A 17,727-nucleotide genomic window follows, 5' to 3' on the forward strand; every position below is an offset into this window, starting at 1 on the left:
TATTTTCCACAAAAAATTGTATAACTTTTCGATACCTTCGATTTGACAGTAAACTCGAAATATTTGGATAAACATTGAGTGAGTTATGACGTTTTTCGTGGGACGGCTCAAACTGCGTTTTTCGGAAAATTATGTATAGATGTGTTCTTGAGATTTTATTGTTGCAGGCTTTGTTGGGAATCGACGGGTGATCGTTGGTGTGTCTAGGTATGCTTAGTATGATGTTGGGATGTTATTTGATATGTCATTTAGTGTCGATAGGCATGTGAATGCATTAGAAGTCGTAGGAAACGAATTGGTTCAGTTGCTTGAATTGTATGTGTCGTAGGGTGGACGTCGTTGCTTTGGGTGTTTGTGCGAATTTGGCTCGATGTTATGGCATGCTAAGATGTGTGTCGGGGTCGGTTCATAGTCCGTACGATCGAGTTTAGAGTATTAAGCAATACGTGTATTAAATTTTCGTGGTTTTCAAACTTGCGCAGGTACACGGACCCGGACACGGACTCTGGCACGGGGTCTGTGTCTTTATTTCTCTTTGGTGCCATTTTTGCTACCCAATACGGACCCGGAGCCGGACCGGGGCACGGGGTCCGTGTCCCTTCAATTGCCGAGTATCCCATTTTGCACACCTACACGGACTCGGAGCCGGACCAGGGCACGGGGTCCGTGTCCCTTCTTTCTTGTTGGTATTCCCTTTGCGCACCTACACAGACCCATACACGGACCCGGGCACGGGGTCCATGTACTTCATGTTTTGGGAAAATTTTATTGTGTCCTTTGGAGTTTCATGTCTGGGTTTAGAATGATGATTTAAATGAGGTCAAGTTACGAGTGTTCTAGAATGTCATTAAGTTATTTATTGAATTCGGGGTGAGCATGAATACCCACGTCTAGGTTATGCAAGTTACGTATGTGAATTCATGTTATTATGTGCAGAAGCGGCCCCAAGCGACATCCAACGAATCCTTCGACGCCAAGTAAGTATGTTGACGTGCAAGAAAATATTTTCAAGTTTTTGAGGTATGCTAAATGTCTTGTGATCAATTTATGTATGGGGTTGGAAATAGTTAAATCATGAACTCGAACCAACCCACCCCGTTAAATTATGAACGGGTTTAGATCGAGATTAGAAATCGTTAAATCATGAACGGGGACCAATCGGCCCGTTAAATTATGAACGAGGATCTCATGTATGTGGTATTGGATACGTCCATGTCATCCCAATACTATGTTTTAGTCTGATCAGGCGATTATGTTATGTGTCACTTGCATTGAAACATATCTCTACGCAAAATGACGAAGTTATATATGTTCAAGTATGTTCAAGTATACAAGCATGTTTAACAAAAGTTTATGTTGATGGCACGTCTAAGTATGTATGTACGTATGTTCAAGTTTATTTCAAGTTCAAGTTCAAGTTTCAAGTATGTATGTCATATTTTAAAGTTGCATGTGATCTTATTATGTATTATTCTTACTTCTAGTTTATATGTGTTGAGTCTTTAGACTCAATAGACTTGATCGATGCAGGTGAGGACGTTTATGAGGAGGCTGAAGGTGGGGACCAAGGAGCAGGCTTGGAATGAGCGGAGGCTAAAGCCGAGGACCGCCCATGTTTTGAAATTTTTATGAAATGATCAAATACTCTGATTTTATGTCTTGATTTATGATGTTTTGAACAAGTATTTTCTTTAGCAAACTTTGTATCTGATCACAATTTGAAAGGGTATTTTATATTTAAGAAAATTTTTTATTTTTCCACAAATTTTAAGTAGCAAAATTACGGTACGTTACAGTAATATTGAATGCATTTAAATGTCATATATTCGTTGATTTGTCTTGAGTAGACATGTCAACATTCTTCAGACAAGCGTACACTGTGGTATTCTAATATGTGGTGCTTCCAATACATGTTCGATTGTTTGATAGGCTCTTTAACTGAGGACATGTCAAGACGATTTATCAGTTGACTCTATAGCCGATTCGATGAACTGAATATGTAACTGTTCAGTCTTACTTAATAGTTCAATTCGCTACTTAGCTACAGTTAGCATTAATCAGTTCAATTGCCTTCAATTGTTTAGCACATTTATTATCAGTCAGAAAACTTCAGTTTAAGTCATTTCAGTTTAGTTACGTTCAGTTGATTTGATCAGTTCGGTAATCTTCAAACGCTCAATTTGTCGAACTACGAAATTCTGATTCCAACAATTTCTCCCTTTTTGATGTTTGACAAAACTTAGAGTTTAAGAACCGACATGAACTGAACCTTGTAGATAAAATAATCTTTCACTATACAAATTCGTACAAAGAATGAAAAAATTATTAAAGGAAAGAAAGAATATCTTTTAATTCATACTCTGCCAAATCAAAGAATAAACAGATAAAGAGTGTCTTCTAACGGATCTTTATTTCTTAGCTCTTTTATCAGCCAGTTCTTGATCAGTTGGTTGTCTCGGTCTCTTCTTTGATTGCTGTTGCTGCTCTTCTTTCCCCTTTTTGTCAACACCACCTACTCGTTTGGATAAATACGGACTTCTGTAGTGACTTGATATATAGCATTTAACATTTGTTCTTGCATCAAATCCATTCTCTTTGCTTGTTTGTATGAAATCAATCCAATTGATAAGCATGTCTTGAGTTTGGAAAAGAGCTGGTATTGTCACTCTTTCCTTCTTCAACTGATCTACTAGGAGAAATAAGGAAGTAATATCTTTAGTAACCCGCTGGAGGCTCTTTATAGTATTCTCCTTCATAAAATCAATCTTTAACGTATGCAGCAGTTGGGTTGAATTCATATAAAAAATAGTTGAAATTAGATTGTGTAAAGTGGACTGAATTTCTTCAATCATAATGTCAGTAGCCACAGGCATCTCAGGAGATAGTGTTTCAGTTGTATCTGGATCTTCTTCCTTGTCTTCTTCATTGAAAATAACCATTACCAATTGTGGTGCTTCAGTCTCAGCTTGAGCTAGTTCAGCAATAATTTCTTCAACTGGTTCCTGATGAGTGTCTTGAGCAGAGGTAGAAGTTTGAGCAGCAGTTGAGATGGTTGGCACTTGCACATATTCTTTTTGTCTGAGTGCAACTTACTCAGTTCAGCTTGATTCTGTTGTCCAATCGTGGCGGCCAACTGAACTAGTTCTTCAGCTTCTTGTAACACAGCCTCTGAGGCTGGTTGTTCTATTGTTCTAGTCTTCAACTGATTGATCAGTTATAAGATTCAGCTGGATGTCAGTGGCAACTGATTGTATCACTTCGTCGACATTTGCCAGTGACAACTTAGCATCTATATACAGCTGAAAACTAACTGGAGGAGATTTTGTAGAAGCAGAATAAGATGATGGTTGAGCATCCTGAGAATAGGAACAGTCACTTGCTCATAAATTTGTTCAGCAACTGGTTCCTTGGATGACTCTGGCTAAGCTGTAGATGTTTCATCGTGCTCAGCTGATGTTGAGCTCTGGGAATTAACTAGTATGTACAGTTGTTGATTTAATTCCAAAGCTTTGATCCTCAATTGCAACGATAAGAGATCAGAGTCTAACTGCTGAAAAAATTCTCTGTCATTGTAGGTAGTTGGACTGAACGGATCATAATTCATTCTCAACTGAGCTGCTACTTCAGTTAGCTTTTTCACCTGCATCAGATCAAAAAATTAGGTTTTCCTCTCCAGTGCTTGAGCGATTGTGACAACTTTAACTATCTTCACGACTATTGTCTCCAAGGGGATGAACTTGTTTAAAACTGATGTCTTCTTCAAACGCCTGACAAACACTTCAGTCATATATCTGACCTATTCATCATAAGTTTCAAACTTTGATTAAGAAAACTTATTTATTTCATTCCTTATAAGATCGATGTGATTTGAATTGGGTTTATAGGTTTGGGATCTTCAATCAACTTGCACTGACCTTTTGGATCAGTTAGGGTGTGAGAAATGCTTAGCCCTGAGGTGGTGGCATCCACCTTCACTGAAATTAAGACACCCTTAGGTTGAGCAACTTGTAGAACAGTTGCTCTGTCAACAACGATGGATGGTGCGTGAAGTCCAAACAATGTAATTTTTTCAGCTGATTCGGTGATAATATTCTTTAGAGGAGCATTTGGCTTTGTTTGCTAAGGTTCTTCAGCTGATAATGCAACTTGTGACACCCTGACCCGTTACAATTAAAATACAGCGGAATTTAAAATTTTCTTTCAAATGGAAGGAGTTTCAAAATACATTTCATAAAATGTTTACAAAATAAACACATGATCATTCAAATGACATACAAAATACAAAATAATCATTCTTATGATCATGTCCCAAAATGATACAAAATATCCTTCCTTCCAACGGTGCATGCATATGACCCCCATCCACGATCACTGCCCCGGTCTGTCGCTCTTATCTGCATCACATGAATAAACTGAAATGAGAATAAATCTCAGCAAGTGGAACTCTTACATAGCAATGATACATAGTATACACTGTAAAACATGGCTTTTAAATCATAAATACCATCGACTCTGAAACATGAATAACGTAGCAATAACTGTAGCAATAGCAATGGCAATAGATAGCAAAACGATGGTATTCTCTTTTCTATGGTTGGATTGATATCAATAGTATCTGTGACTATGGTTGCCAATATCCCATCGATATAAATCGATAACTGTGAGGGGATAAAAGCCTATGGTCGATGATCATCTAATTGCATGCAATGCTCTGACTATGATAAATCAATCCAATAAAACATTTGAATTCTCAATAGCATTTAAGGCCGTCGTTTCGCAATCTCATAATATATCTTGTATTCCCTTTATAACAATGGTGAGACATACAATGCCTCCAATAGATAATCAATGAAACGAATACATAGCAATGGATCAATGGAAGGGAATAACGCTTTGAAACCTTTAAAACACAATACATATATTATCATGTGAGCAAAAAGGATGAAATTCCACTTACTACCAATAGAACACCTCCAACTACACTCTTGGTACACCACCTACAACAATAATCCATAAATAACACCAATGTCAACTCTATATCCACAAGTACAAGCCAAATAATCCATTAAACAACTCAAACATCAAATCCAAAATAACCCTTAACTCAAAACCTCGTTAGAATCGCACCAAAAACTTACCTAAGCTTCCTTATACCACGGAGGACGATGATCTCAAGTCGGAAATCCAAATAACTCCAAGAATCAAAGATAGAAAGCTAAAGAAATGGATGAAAACCCTTGCCAATGGAGAGAAAATCGGTAAAGAAGAGAAGGAATAGGATAAGGTATGGCCAACAACTCCCAAAAAGTGACTAAATAACTCGCCCATACTTACACCGCGGGTGCGCCAACACAAGCACCGCGGGTGCGCCATGCTCACGGCATTCCAAAATAAATCCCATGCACGAACACCGCGGGTGCGGTGCTACAATTACCGCGGGTGCGGTCTCACCGCGGGTGCGGTCCTTGCACTGCCGCGGGTGCGGTGATGCCACGGCCCTCCAAAACCAAAATCATGAATAGTACACCGCGGGGGCACTCATCTAAGAGCGCGGGTGCACTCTACTCACGGCAATGAACAGTAACAAAACAACTAAAAATCGATTCGAAACGCTGAAACGAACAATCAACAACAACTAACACCTCAAATAAATAATAACCAATAATACTATAGCCCAAAACACAACTATAATCATCTAATCACAAAACCCAATTAACACAATAAAGCTTAAACCGTACCGTACACCGGGCTCAGCTATTACAATCTCCCCTCCTTAGAGGAATTTCGTCCGCGAAATTGACGTCACTGCACGAACAACTCAGGATACCTCTCTCTCATCTCAATCTCTGGTTCCCACGTAGCCTCCTCGATCAAATGGTTCCTCCAAAGGACTTTAACGATGCCGATCTCTTTGTTCCTCAGAACTCTAACTGTGCGATCCAAAATCTGAATCGGAATCTCATGGTAAGTCAGATTCGGCGTCAAGTCCAATGGCTCGTGGCGAAGAACATGGGAAGGATCTGCAATATACTTCCTGAGCATCGATACATGAAACACATTATGGACTCTGTCAAGATCGGGCGGTAGGGCTAATCTGTAGGCTCTGTCACCAACTCTGTCCAATATCTCGAATGGACCAATGAATCTAGGACTCAACTTGCCCTTCTTGCCAAATCTCATCACACCCTTGAGAGGTGCTATCTTCAAAAAAACATGATCGCCAACCTCAAACTGCAAAGGTCTGCGACGAACATCTGCATAACTCTTCTGGCTCGACTGAGCAGTCTTCATCCTCTCTCTGATAACTGCAACAACATCGGCAGTCTGCTGGACCAACTCGGGACCCAACATCTTCCTCTCTCCAACCTCATCCCAAAACAAAGGAGATCTGCACTTCCTGCCATAAAGTGCCTCATACGGTGCCATGCCAATCGTCGCCTGGTAGCTATTGTTGTACGTGAACTCCACAAGTGGCAACTTAGAATCCCAACTACCAGAATAGTCAATAGTACAAGCTCTGAGCATATCCTCCAGAATCTGAATGACTCTCTCTGACTGACCGTCGCTCTGAGGATGATAAGCTGTACTGAAAGATAATCGAGAACCCATAGCTCTATGCAAACTTTTCCAGAACTCTGAGGTAAATCTAGGGTCACGATCAGACACAATCGACACGGGCACACCATGAAGTCTAACAATCTCTGCAATGTAGTCCTCGGCATACTGAGACATCGAATACGTCGTCTTGACTGGGAGAAAGTGCGCTGACTTGGTCAATCTATCAACAATAACCCAAATGGAATTGAAACCCTTCTGCGTCCTGGGTAAACCAGTCACGAAATCCATAGTGATATGCTCCCACTTCCACTGAGGAATCGGCAAAGAAAGCAATGTCCCAGCAGGTCTCTGGTGCTCAATCTTTACCTGCTGACAAGTAAGGCACTGAGAAATGAACAAAGCAATATCTCTCTTCATACCTGGCCACCAGTATAGTCGACGAAGATCCTGATACATCTTCGTACTGCCTGGATGAATCGAATAAGGTGCGGTATGAGCCTCTGTCAAGACGTCTCTACGAATATCGTCGCCAGAAGGAACACAAATGCGGCCTCTGAAAGTTACCAAATCATCACCATTCAGACTAAACTCTGAATTCCCTCTAGCCTCGGCTCTAGCTCTCAACTCTGCCAACTGAACATCAGTCGACTGCTCTCTACGGATCCTGTCCGTCAAAGTAGATCGAATAACCAACGCTGACAAACGAGCAATGGTCCCTGGAATCACCAGATCAATCTCCTCTCTCTGCAAATCCATCAACAATGGTCTCTGAATCAAAGAACTCAATGAAGCACTCGACTTGCGGCTCAAAGCATCAGCCACCACATTCGCCTTTCCTGGGTGATAGCTGATAGTCACATCATAATCCTTGACCAGCTCTAACCACCTCCTCTGTCGCATATTGAGCTCTTTCTGCGAGAACAGATACTTCAAACTCTTGTGGTCTGTGAAGATCTCACACTTTTCGCCATACAGATAATGTCTCCAAATCTTAAGGGCGAAAACCACAGCTGCAAGCTCCAAATCGTGCGTCGGATAATTCTTCTCATAATCCTTCAACTGGCGAGACGCATAGGCAATGACCTTACCTCGCTGCATCAACACTGCACCAAGGCCTCTCTTCGACGCATCGGTATAGACCACAAAATCCTCTGAACCACTGGGCAAAGAAAGAACAGGAGCTGTCGTCAATCTGTCCTTCAACTCCTGAAATGCACTCTGGCAATCGATAGACCACTCGAACTTCACAGTCTTCCTCGTCAGATTGGACAATGGCAAGGCAATCTTGGAGAAACCTGAAATGAAACGACGATAGTAACCTGCCAAACCAAGGAAACTGCGAACCTCTGAAACAGTGGTAGGAATAGGCCAACTCTGAATCGCCTCTATCTTCAACGGATCAACAGCAATGCCATCTCTCGAAACAACATGGCCTAGAAAAGAAATCTGATCCAGCCAAAACTCACACTTCTTCAGCTTGGCAAACAACCTCTTCTCTCGCAACAACTGAAGAACAACTCTGAGATGCTCGGCATGAAGCTCTCTGGTCTTGGAATAGATCAAGATATCGTCGATGAAAACAATGACAAAGCTATCCAGATAAGGCTTGAACACACGGTTCATTAGGTCCATGAAGACTGAAGGGGCATTGGTCAAACCAAAAGACATGACAAGAAACTCATAGTGACCGTACCTGGTCCGGAAAGCTGTCTTAGGGATATCAGACTCCCTAACCTTCAACTGATAGTAGCCAGACCGAAGATCAATCTTCGAGAACACAGTGGCACCATGGAGCTGATCAAACAAATCATCTATCCGAGGCAACGGATACTTGTTCTTGACATTCACTTTGTTAAGCTCCCTGTAGTCGATACACAGCCGCAAGGAACCATCCTTCTTCTTGACAAACAGAACCGGAGCTCCCCAAGGCGAAGAACTCGGACGAATAAAGCCTTTGTCTAAAAGATCCTGCAACTGCGCCTTCAACTCCTTCATCTCGGTAGGGGCCATCCTGTACGGAGCCTTAGAAATAGGAACCGTACCTGGAGCTAAATCGATCACAAACTCAACATCTCTATCCGGCGGCAAACCCGGAACATCATCCTCAAACACATCAGCAAACTCTCTCACCACATCAATATCATCTACATTCAACTTAATCAATCTATCAACATCCACAATAGAAGCAAGAAACCCATCGCAACCTCTACACAACAATCTCTCAGCATCAAAGCAAGAAATAAAAGGAAGGACCAGCGAAGTACCTGCACTGGCGAGCGCTCCTCCCTGGCCATCATCTGCAAAAGTCACCTTCTTAGCAACACAATCGATAACTGCACGGTAAGTCGAAAGCCAATCCATGCCAAGAATAACGTCGAAAGCAACCATAGGGATAACAATCAAATCAGCGAAGACAACTCGCTCCTCAATACGAACAGGGCACGCAAAGACAATCGATGTCGGGCACAAGACATCCCCCGAAGGTAAAACAACATTAAGATGGAGGGGAAGAATAGAAGGAACTATACCCAAAGATCTCAAAAATAATTCAGACATAAAAGAATGAGTAGCACCAGTATCAATCAAAGTAGTAGCTACTCTGCCTGAAATCAAAATAGTACTAAGGATCAATGAAGAATCACGATTAATACCTTCCTTCGTCATCGAAAAGATACGACCCTGCACCTTCCCTTGGCTATCTCCCCTCGGGCAATTCCTGGCAACGTGGCCTGCCGCGCCACAACGAAAACAAGTATGAGTGCCCAATCTGCACTCTCCTCGATGATGCTTACCACACTTTGGACACTGCGGCTTCTCAGGATCAAATGGAGCAACTGGAACTGGCGGAGGTCTAGGACTCGACTCCATCTTGCCCTTGCCCTTGAAACGATCCCTGCCCCTCTGATTAGAACCCTGGCCTCTCTGAGCAACAGCTTGGTGCCTCTCTTGCCTCTCCCTGGCGATGTCCTTCTCGTCTTGCTCGGCCAACAAAGCTTTGGACACAATCTCCTTGAAAGTAACAGCCTTGGACATGTTAATGTCCCGACGAATCTCAGCTCTAAGGCCTCGAATGAAATGAGCGCCTTTATCTTTGTCGTTCGAAGCAACATACGGAGCAAAAAGGCAACCCTCCTCGAACTTCAGAATATACTGGCCAACATCCAAGCTCCCCTGTCGAAGCTCCAAGAACTCCGTAACCTTCCTCGCTCGAAGTGCATCGGGGAAATACTTGTCATAGAACAAGTCAGTGAACTCTGACCACTTCAGTGCCGCAACATCCACTCCAACTTTCGTAGCATTCCACCAGATACGTGCAGCTTTAACTAGCAAGAACACTGCACAGCTAATCCTGTCTTTGTCCTCATACTGGAGATGATCGAAGATAGCTTCAAGCGCCTTGACCCACTCGACAGCAACTAGAGGATCGGTGCTACCTGCGAATTCCGGTGGATCCATTCTCTTAAAAGCAGAAAAGACGGCATCAGTGCCAACTGCCTGAGCAACCTGACCTCTCACTTGGCCTCGACCCTGTCCTGCCCCTTGCAATCGGAGCAACTGCTGAATCTGATCGCTATGCACCTTAGCCTGCTCCTTAAGCAACTTGCCGAACTCGTCAACAACTCTCGAGGAAGAACTATCCTCACCCTCTGCCGCCTTACGCTTAGGAGGCATACTCTACAATTGCTCACAAGACACAATCAATATATAACAATGAATAGATGCAAGAAAACATACCCGGACAGTTGAAAGTAGACGAAGTCATATGCATTGGTCCGAAGAACCGGTGCTCTGATACCACTAAATGTGACACCCTGACCCGTTACAATTAAAATACAGCGGAATTTAAAATTTTCTTTCAAATGGAAGGAGTTTCAAAATACATTTCATAAAATGTTTACAAAATAAACACATGATCATTCAAATGACATACAAAATACAAAATAATCATTCTTATGATCATGTCCCAAAATGATACAAAATATCCTTCTTTCCAACGGTGCATGCATATGACCCCCATCCACGATCACTGCCCCGGTCTGTCGCTCTTATCTGCATCACATGAATAAACTGAAATGAGAATAAATCTCAGCAAGTGGAACTCTTACATAGCAATGATACATAGTATACACTGTAAAACATGGCTTTTAAATCATAAATACCATCGACTCTGAAACATGAATAACGTAGCAATAACTGTAGCAATAGCAATGGCAATAGATAGCAAAACGATGGTATTCTCTTTTCTATGGTTGGATTGATATCAATAGTATCTGTGACTATGGTTGCCAATATCCCATCGATATAAATCGATAACTGTGAGGGGATAAAAGCCTATGGTCGATGATCATCTAATTGCATGCAATGCTCTGACTATGATAAATCAATCCAATAAAACATTTGAATTCTCAATAGCATTTAAGGCCGTCGTTTCGCAATCTCATAATATATCTTGTATTCCCTTTATAACAATGGTGAGACATACAATGCCTCCAATAGATAATCAATGAAACGAATACATAGCAATGGATCAATGGAAGGGAATAACGCTTTGAAACCTTTAAAACACAATACATATATTATCATGTGAGCAAAAAGGATGAAATTCCACTTACTACCAATAGAACACCTCCAACTACACTCTTGGTACACCACCTACAACAATAATCCATAAATAACACCAATGTCAACTCTATATCCACAAGTACAAGCCAAATAATCCATTAAACAACTCAAACATCAAATCCAAAATAACCCTTAACTCAAAACCTCGTTAGAATCGCACCAAAAACTTACCTAAGCTTCCTTATACCACGGAGGACGATGATCTCAAGTCGGAAATCCAAATAACTCCAAGAATCAAAGATAGAAAGCTAAAGAAATGGATGAAAACCCTTGCCAATGGAGAGAAAATCGGTAAAGAAGAGAAGGAATAGGATAAGGTATGGCCAACAACTCCCAAAAAGTGACTAAATAACTCGCCCATACTTACACCGCGGGTGCGCCAACACAAGCACCGCGGGTGCGCCATGCTCACGGCATTCCAAAATAAATCCCATGCACGAACACCGCGGGTGCGGTGCTACAATTACCGCGGGTGCGGTCTCACCGCGGGTGCGGTCCTTGCACTGCCGCGGGTGCGGTGATGCCACGGCCCTCCAAAACCAAAATCATGAATAGTACACCGCGGGGGCACTCATCTAAGAGCGCGGGTGCACTCTACTCACGGCAATGAACAGTAACAAAACAACTAAAAATCGATTCGAAACGCTGAAACGAACAATCAACAACAACTAACACCTCAAATAAATAATAACCAATAATACTATAGCCCAAAACACAACTATAATCATCTAATCACAAAACCCAATTAACACAATAAAGCTTAAACCGTACCGTACACCGGGCTCAGCTATTACACAACTGGAATTACTCGAATTGGTATAGCAGTTAGCGGTGGTTCAACTCCAGTCGGCATAAGGCGAACAGCTGGAATAGCTATAACTACATCTAGCTTGGTCTTCTTGGACCTTGGCTTCTTAACAATTTTCGGAGATGGAGTTTTCTCCGATTCAGTTTTGCTGACAATAATTTCCTTTTGATTGTCTTTGTCTTCGCCAAATCCTATGTTAATGCCTTTTTGACTGATTTGGGAGCTGCCAGCATCCCAATCTCCTTCTTGATCCTAATAAACTGCTCAAGAGAGATGTCCAGCTTTGTCTTTGGTCGGTGAACATTATTGGCATTGAAAACCTTGAATTTGGATGACTTCTCAGCCGGGTGATCCACCAAACCAGATTTCTTCAGCAAGTAGCTGAGTGGCACAATGATAGGTGTGGTTTTTACGCGTTTTATTGCATTAGTTTTAGTCGTGTTTGCATTGTGCATACATGCATTTCATTTACTTTTTGTTCATTTTAGAATAATCATTTGCATATCATCATGTCTCACTGTTCAGTGATGAATTTGCAGGAAAAATGATCCGAAAACAAAAAATGGAGCAAAGTGTACAAAATAGAAGGCAATGGAAAGAATGAGCGGCGCCCGAGCGGCAATTTTCCACCGCCCGGGCGCGAAAGATGAACAGCTGCATAACTTTACAGAAAGGTCGGCGCTCGGGCGGTACTTTTCTACCGCTTGGGCACAAGAGATGTCTTACGAAGGCCAAATTACAGAAGAGTCGGCGCTCGAGCGGTAGTTATCTACCGTCCGAGCGCGAATGCCGCACATCCCAAGCAAGTTTACAGAAGGTGTGGCGCTCGAGCGGTATTTTTCTATCGCCCGAGCGCCACCTATTTTTGGAAAAATATCATGCGCGATTCCTTGCCTTATTGGAGGGAGATGACTGATATGGAAGGGGATTGGACGACTTTTGAAGGGGGATTCAGACATATTCAGACTCGATTCTTCAGCCGCCACAAGCTTTCACTACAAGAAAATATGGATTTAACAACACTCAAAAGACAACGGTTTTTATTAAAACTGTTGTCGTTTTCCTTTTAACAACGGTTTTAACGAAAACCGTTTTCTTTGTGATTTTTTTCTTTGTCAAAGACAACAGTTTGTTGAAAACTGTTGTCGTTTATGGGTCAACAACAACGGTTTGCTAAAACCGTTGTCTATGAGCGTGTTTTTTGGTTGCTATGACAACGGTTTTTTAAACTGTTTTCTTTTTGCTGGTATTTTATTTAGCTAATACAACGGTTTTAATAAAAACCGTTGTATTATATTGGTTACGACAACGATTTTTATACCGTTGTCTATGAGAGTGTTTTTTAGTAGCTACGACAACGGTTATTAATACCGTTGTCTATGAGCGTCTTTTTATGTACCTAAGACAACGGTGTTAAAAATCGTTGTTTATTAACATCAGTGAGAGACAACGGTTTTTTTAGTAGCTATGACTATGCATTATAAAATCGTTGTCTATGTACATTTTTAGGGCCTAAAACAACAGTTTAAAAAAAATCGTTGTCGTATCACTAAACAAAAATAGCTTTTAAAGCAACACTCTAAATCATTTAATTTTTAAAAAACTGTGGTTAAAAAAACCAATATCCCAACCCCACACACTTTAATGCAATTCACACACTTTTAACACAATAGAAATCGTGACACACACACACACACACCGAAATCCTCTCCTGTCGCCCTCCTCTTCCACCCGTCCGTTCGCCGTCGCCGAGGACCGGCGAAGGTAGCCCAGGTCCGGTTGACCTGATTGACACTCTAAATCGGGAGTTTTGAGCAAGGGACGTTCGTGAATCTCAATCCTTTCCTGCGCGCGAGTTGTCATCCCTTTGGGTAAGAATTTCACTCGATATTGTCCAATTTTTGTAGGAATTCCGATTAAAAACATAGATGAAAGATTTATGATCATATTTTGTGGCATTTTCTTTCACGTTGAATGACTCAAGTTGCTTCAGATTTTGAGCAAGGCACGTTCGTGAATCTCTGTCCTTTCCTGCGCGCGCGTTGTCATCCCTTTGGGTAAGAATTTCACTCGATTATTGTCCAATTTTTGTAGGAATTCCGATTAAAAACATAGATGCAAGATTTCTGATCATATTTTATTGCATTTTCTTTCACGTTGATTGACTCAAGTTGCTTCAGATTCGTTGGAGGGATCAAATTTCAAAATATTAAATGAATGTAATTTTTTGTTGGTTCAGATTCGTTACGCTTTGAAATTTTAGGCATTCCCCCACCACACCACACCACACCACAGTACACCACGAACACTCACAGATATAATATATTTGAGCGAATTTGTATGACTTTAGGATGCCTGATATTGTCTAACCAAATTTCTGGAAAGATATTTGAAATGTGATTTATGTATGGTGTTTTGTTGCATTTCGGATTATATATATGAAGATAAACACAACTTGGAAAAATATAGAATTAGAAGTAGCATTCAATTTATTAAACAATAATAGCATAAATTAAAGATAACTGAAATAGGATAAAAACACATATCTAAAACAAATACTTATAACCACATGTTCGTTCCCAGTAGGTGGAGTCCAGTACACAATCACAACTTCACTTTCATCCCTTTCACCCACATTCTTGATCTCCAAATTCAGCTCAATGTTATGGTGACATTTTTCTTTTGAACTTGCTTAACATTTTTCTGCTATGAGAGAACTTGAATGAATTTCTCCGAGTAATATGCTTGTTTAAGAAACTCACTATTCCTTTGCTGAATCATATTTAAGATGCCAGAAGGATCTAACATTGCAAATTAAATATTTTGACTATTTTGTTACTATTTGTTACTTGTGTTTGTGTTAATATATTGTTTTATTTTTTACAACTGTTTTGATGGTGTTGACTCATTGGTGGTTGATTAGTTTTACCAAGAATGGACAAAGAATGGATGTTAAAGGATAGACTATCACATGAATATGAATTTGGAGTAGAGTCTTTCTTGCAATTTGCAATGAAAAATGCAAATGAACCTGACACAATATCTTGCCCATGTACAAAATGTGGTAATCTAAAGAAGAAAAATGTAGAAACTATAAGGGCACATCTGTATTCTAATGGTATAGATTTGACATATCATACATGGATATGGCATGGGGAAAGATCTACGATAAGGAACTCAATGAATGCTAGTGATCGAGTAGGGCAAGTTGGTCAAAAATCTTTTGATGAAGAACCGATAGATATGGTACATGATGCATATGATAGTTATGTTGGGAATCCAACCCAATTCAATAAGCTACTTGAAGATGCAGAGAAACCTTTGTATCCTGGATGCATTAAATTTACGAAGTTATCTGCACTTGTGAAATTATTCAACTTGAAGGCAAAATATAGTTGGAGTGATAAAAGTTTCACTGACCTACTCAGTTTGTTAGGAGAAAGTCTTCCTGATGACAATGAATTGTCTTTATCTTTATACGATTCGAAGAGAAGCTTGTGTACATTAGGGATGAATTACGTGAAAATTCATGCTTTCCCTAATGACTGTATCTTATACCGAAAGGATAATGCCAATTTGATCAGTTGCCCTACTTGCGGGATTTCAAGGTGGAAGTTGGGCCAAAAAAATACGGTAAGGGAAGGAGTGCCTGCGAAGGTCCTGTGGTACTTCTCACCTATTCCTAGATTTCAGAGAATGTTTCGGCACAAGGAGATATCGAAGGATTTGACTTGGCATGCTGATAAAAGACTTCGTGATGGCTACTTACGTCATCCGGCCGATGCGCCATCTTGGAAATTAGTTGATCGCAAGTGGCCTGGGTTTGCTAATGAGTCAAGAAATCTTAGATTGGCCATATCAGCTGACGGGATCAATCCCCATGGTTTGATGAGTTCTGCATACAGTTGTTGGCCAGTTTTAATGATCACTTACAATCTTCCTCCATGGTTGTGTATGAAGAGAAAATTTATGATGCTCACTTTGTTGATTTCTGGTCCCAAACAACCGGGAAATGTTATTGATGTTTACTTAGCACCTCTGATTGATGACTTAAAATGCTTATGTGATACAGGCATTGAAACATATGATGCATATCGACAAGAAACTTTCTCACTTAGAGCTGTATTACTTTGGACGATCAATGACTTTCCTGCATATGGGAACATGTCAGGATGTGTTGTGAAAGGATATCATGCATGTCCTATTTGTGGTGAAGAAACCTATTCAACAAGATTGAAGCATAGTAGGAAAATGTCATATACAGGCCATAGAAGGTTTATATCTGCAACTCATCCTTATCGACGACAAAAGAAGGCATTTAACGGGAACCAAGAATTCAACCTCACACCAAAACCATTGAGTGGCCATGAAGTTTTGGAAAGAGTTGAAATAATTAATTGTCGCTGGGGAAAAATTAAAGGGGTGCTTAAGTCGAACAAGGATGAGATAAAATCTTGCTGGAAAAAGAAATCAATATTCTTTGAACTTGAGTATTGGGAACATCTACATGTTCGACATGTTCTTGATGTGATGCACATTGAAAAAAATGTATGTGAAAGTCTCATTGGTACGTTACTTGACATTCCTGGAAAAACAAAGGATGGAGTAGCCGCGAGATTAGACCTTGTGGAAATGAATGTGCGGACAGATTTAGCACCAAATATGGGGGAGAAGAGAACGTATTTGCCAGCAGCATGTTATACACTTAGTAAGAATGAAAAAAGAAAGATTTTGAATACTTTGGTTGGAATACAAGTCCCTGCATGTTACTCATCCAATGTTAGAAACCTTGTATCGATGAAGGAATTGAGACTTGTTGGCCTTAAGTCACACGATTACCACACTTTAATACAACAATTGCTTCCAGTGGCCATCCGTGGTGTCTTGCCCAAACATGTCAGAGACACTATCACTTGATTGTGTTTCTTCTTCAATGTGGTATGTAATAAAGTGATAGATGTGTCAAAGTTGGATGAAATTCAAAGAGAGATTGTGATGATATTGTGTTTACTTGAAAAGTATTTTCCACCTTCATTTTTTGATATAATGATTCATCTGACTGTTCATCTTGTGCGGGAGGTGAAATTTTGTGGACCGGTTTGGTATAGGTACATGTACCCGTTTGAAAGATACATGAAGATTTTGAAAGGTTATGTGCAAAATCGCAATCGACCTGAAGGTTGTATAGCTGAATGTTATATTGCTGAAGAGGCTATTGAATTTTGCTCAGACTATCTGTCTAGTGTGCACACAATTGGGATCCCATCAAGTCATCGACAAATAGAACTTACGAAGCCTTTATCTGGTGCAGTAGTGCACTCTGCTTGTGACGATGATTTGCAGCAAGCACATCGTTATGTATTGGAAAATGATGTTGAGATTGATCTTTATATCAAGTAATTTCTCTAAATTAATAATATTTTCACGCGCTTTGCTTACATTCTATTGTTTATTTATTTTTAATAATAATTTCATTAGGGAACACATGGAGTATTTGATCGCAAGATTTCCTCATAGGGCTAAATCGAAGAAGTGGTTGCAAGATGAGCATAACCGAACATTTATTATTTGGTTGCGTGATCGTGTAAGTTCCTTATGTATTACGTATTTTCATACATTCTTCGGTTCGATTTACGCAAGACAAATAATTTATCACATATAAAAATATAGGTTGCACATGTAGTTGACCATTCAACACATCAAGTATCAGAAAGATTGAAGTGGATGACGCGCGGACC

General features: G+C 40.5%; 1 protein-coding gene across 1 annotated transcript; it reads left to right on the forward strand.

Moving 5' to 3' along the window:
• The first annotated feature begins 14,923 nt into the window (after positions 1 to 14,923).
• Positions 14,924 to 16,906, forward strand: LOC140817910 (uncharacterized). The gene has a single exon (XM_073177701.1). It carries the CDS (start codon positions 14,924 to 14,926, stop codon positions 16,904 to 16,906), a length of 1,983 nt encoding a protein of 660 aa, XP_073033802.1.
• The last annotated feature ends 821 nt before the right edge of the window (positions 16,907 to 17,727 follow it).

The sequence above is a fragment of the Primulina eburnea genome, chromosome 17 (assembly GCF_022965805.1).
Source record: "Primulina eburnea isolate SZY01 chromosome 17, ASM2296580v1, whole genome shotgun sequence".
NCBI classification, from domain to species: Eukaryota; Viridiplantae; Streptophyta; class Magnoliopsida; order Lamiales; family Gesneriaceae; genus Primulina; species Primulina eburnea.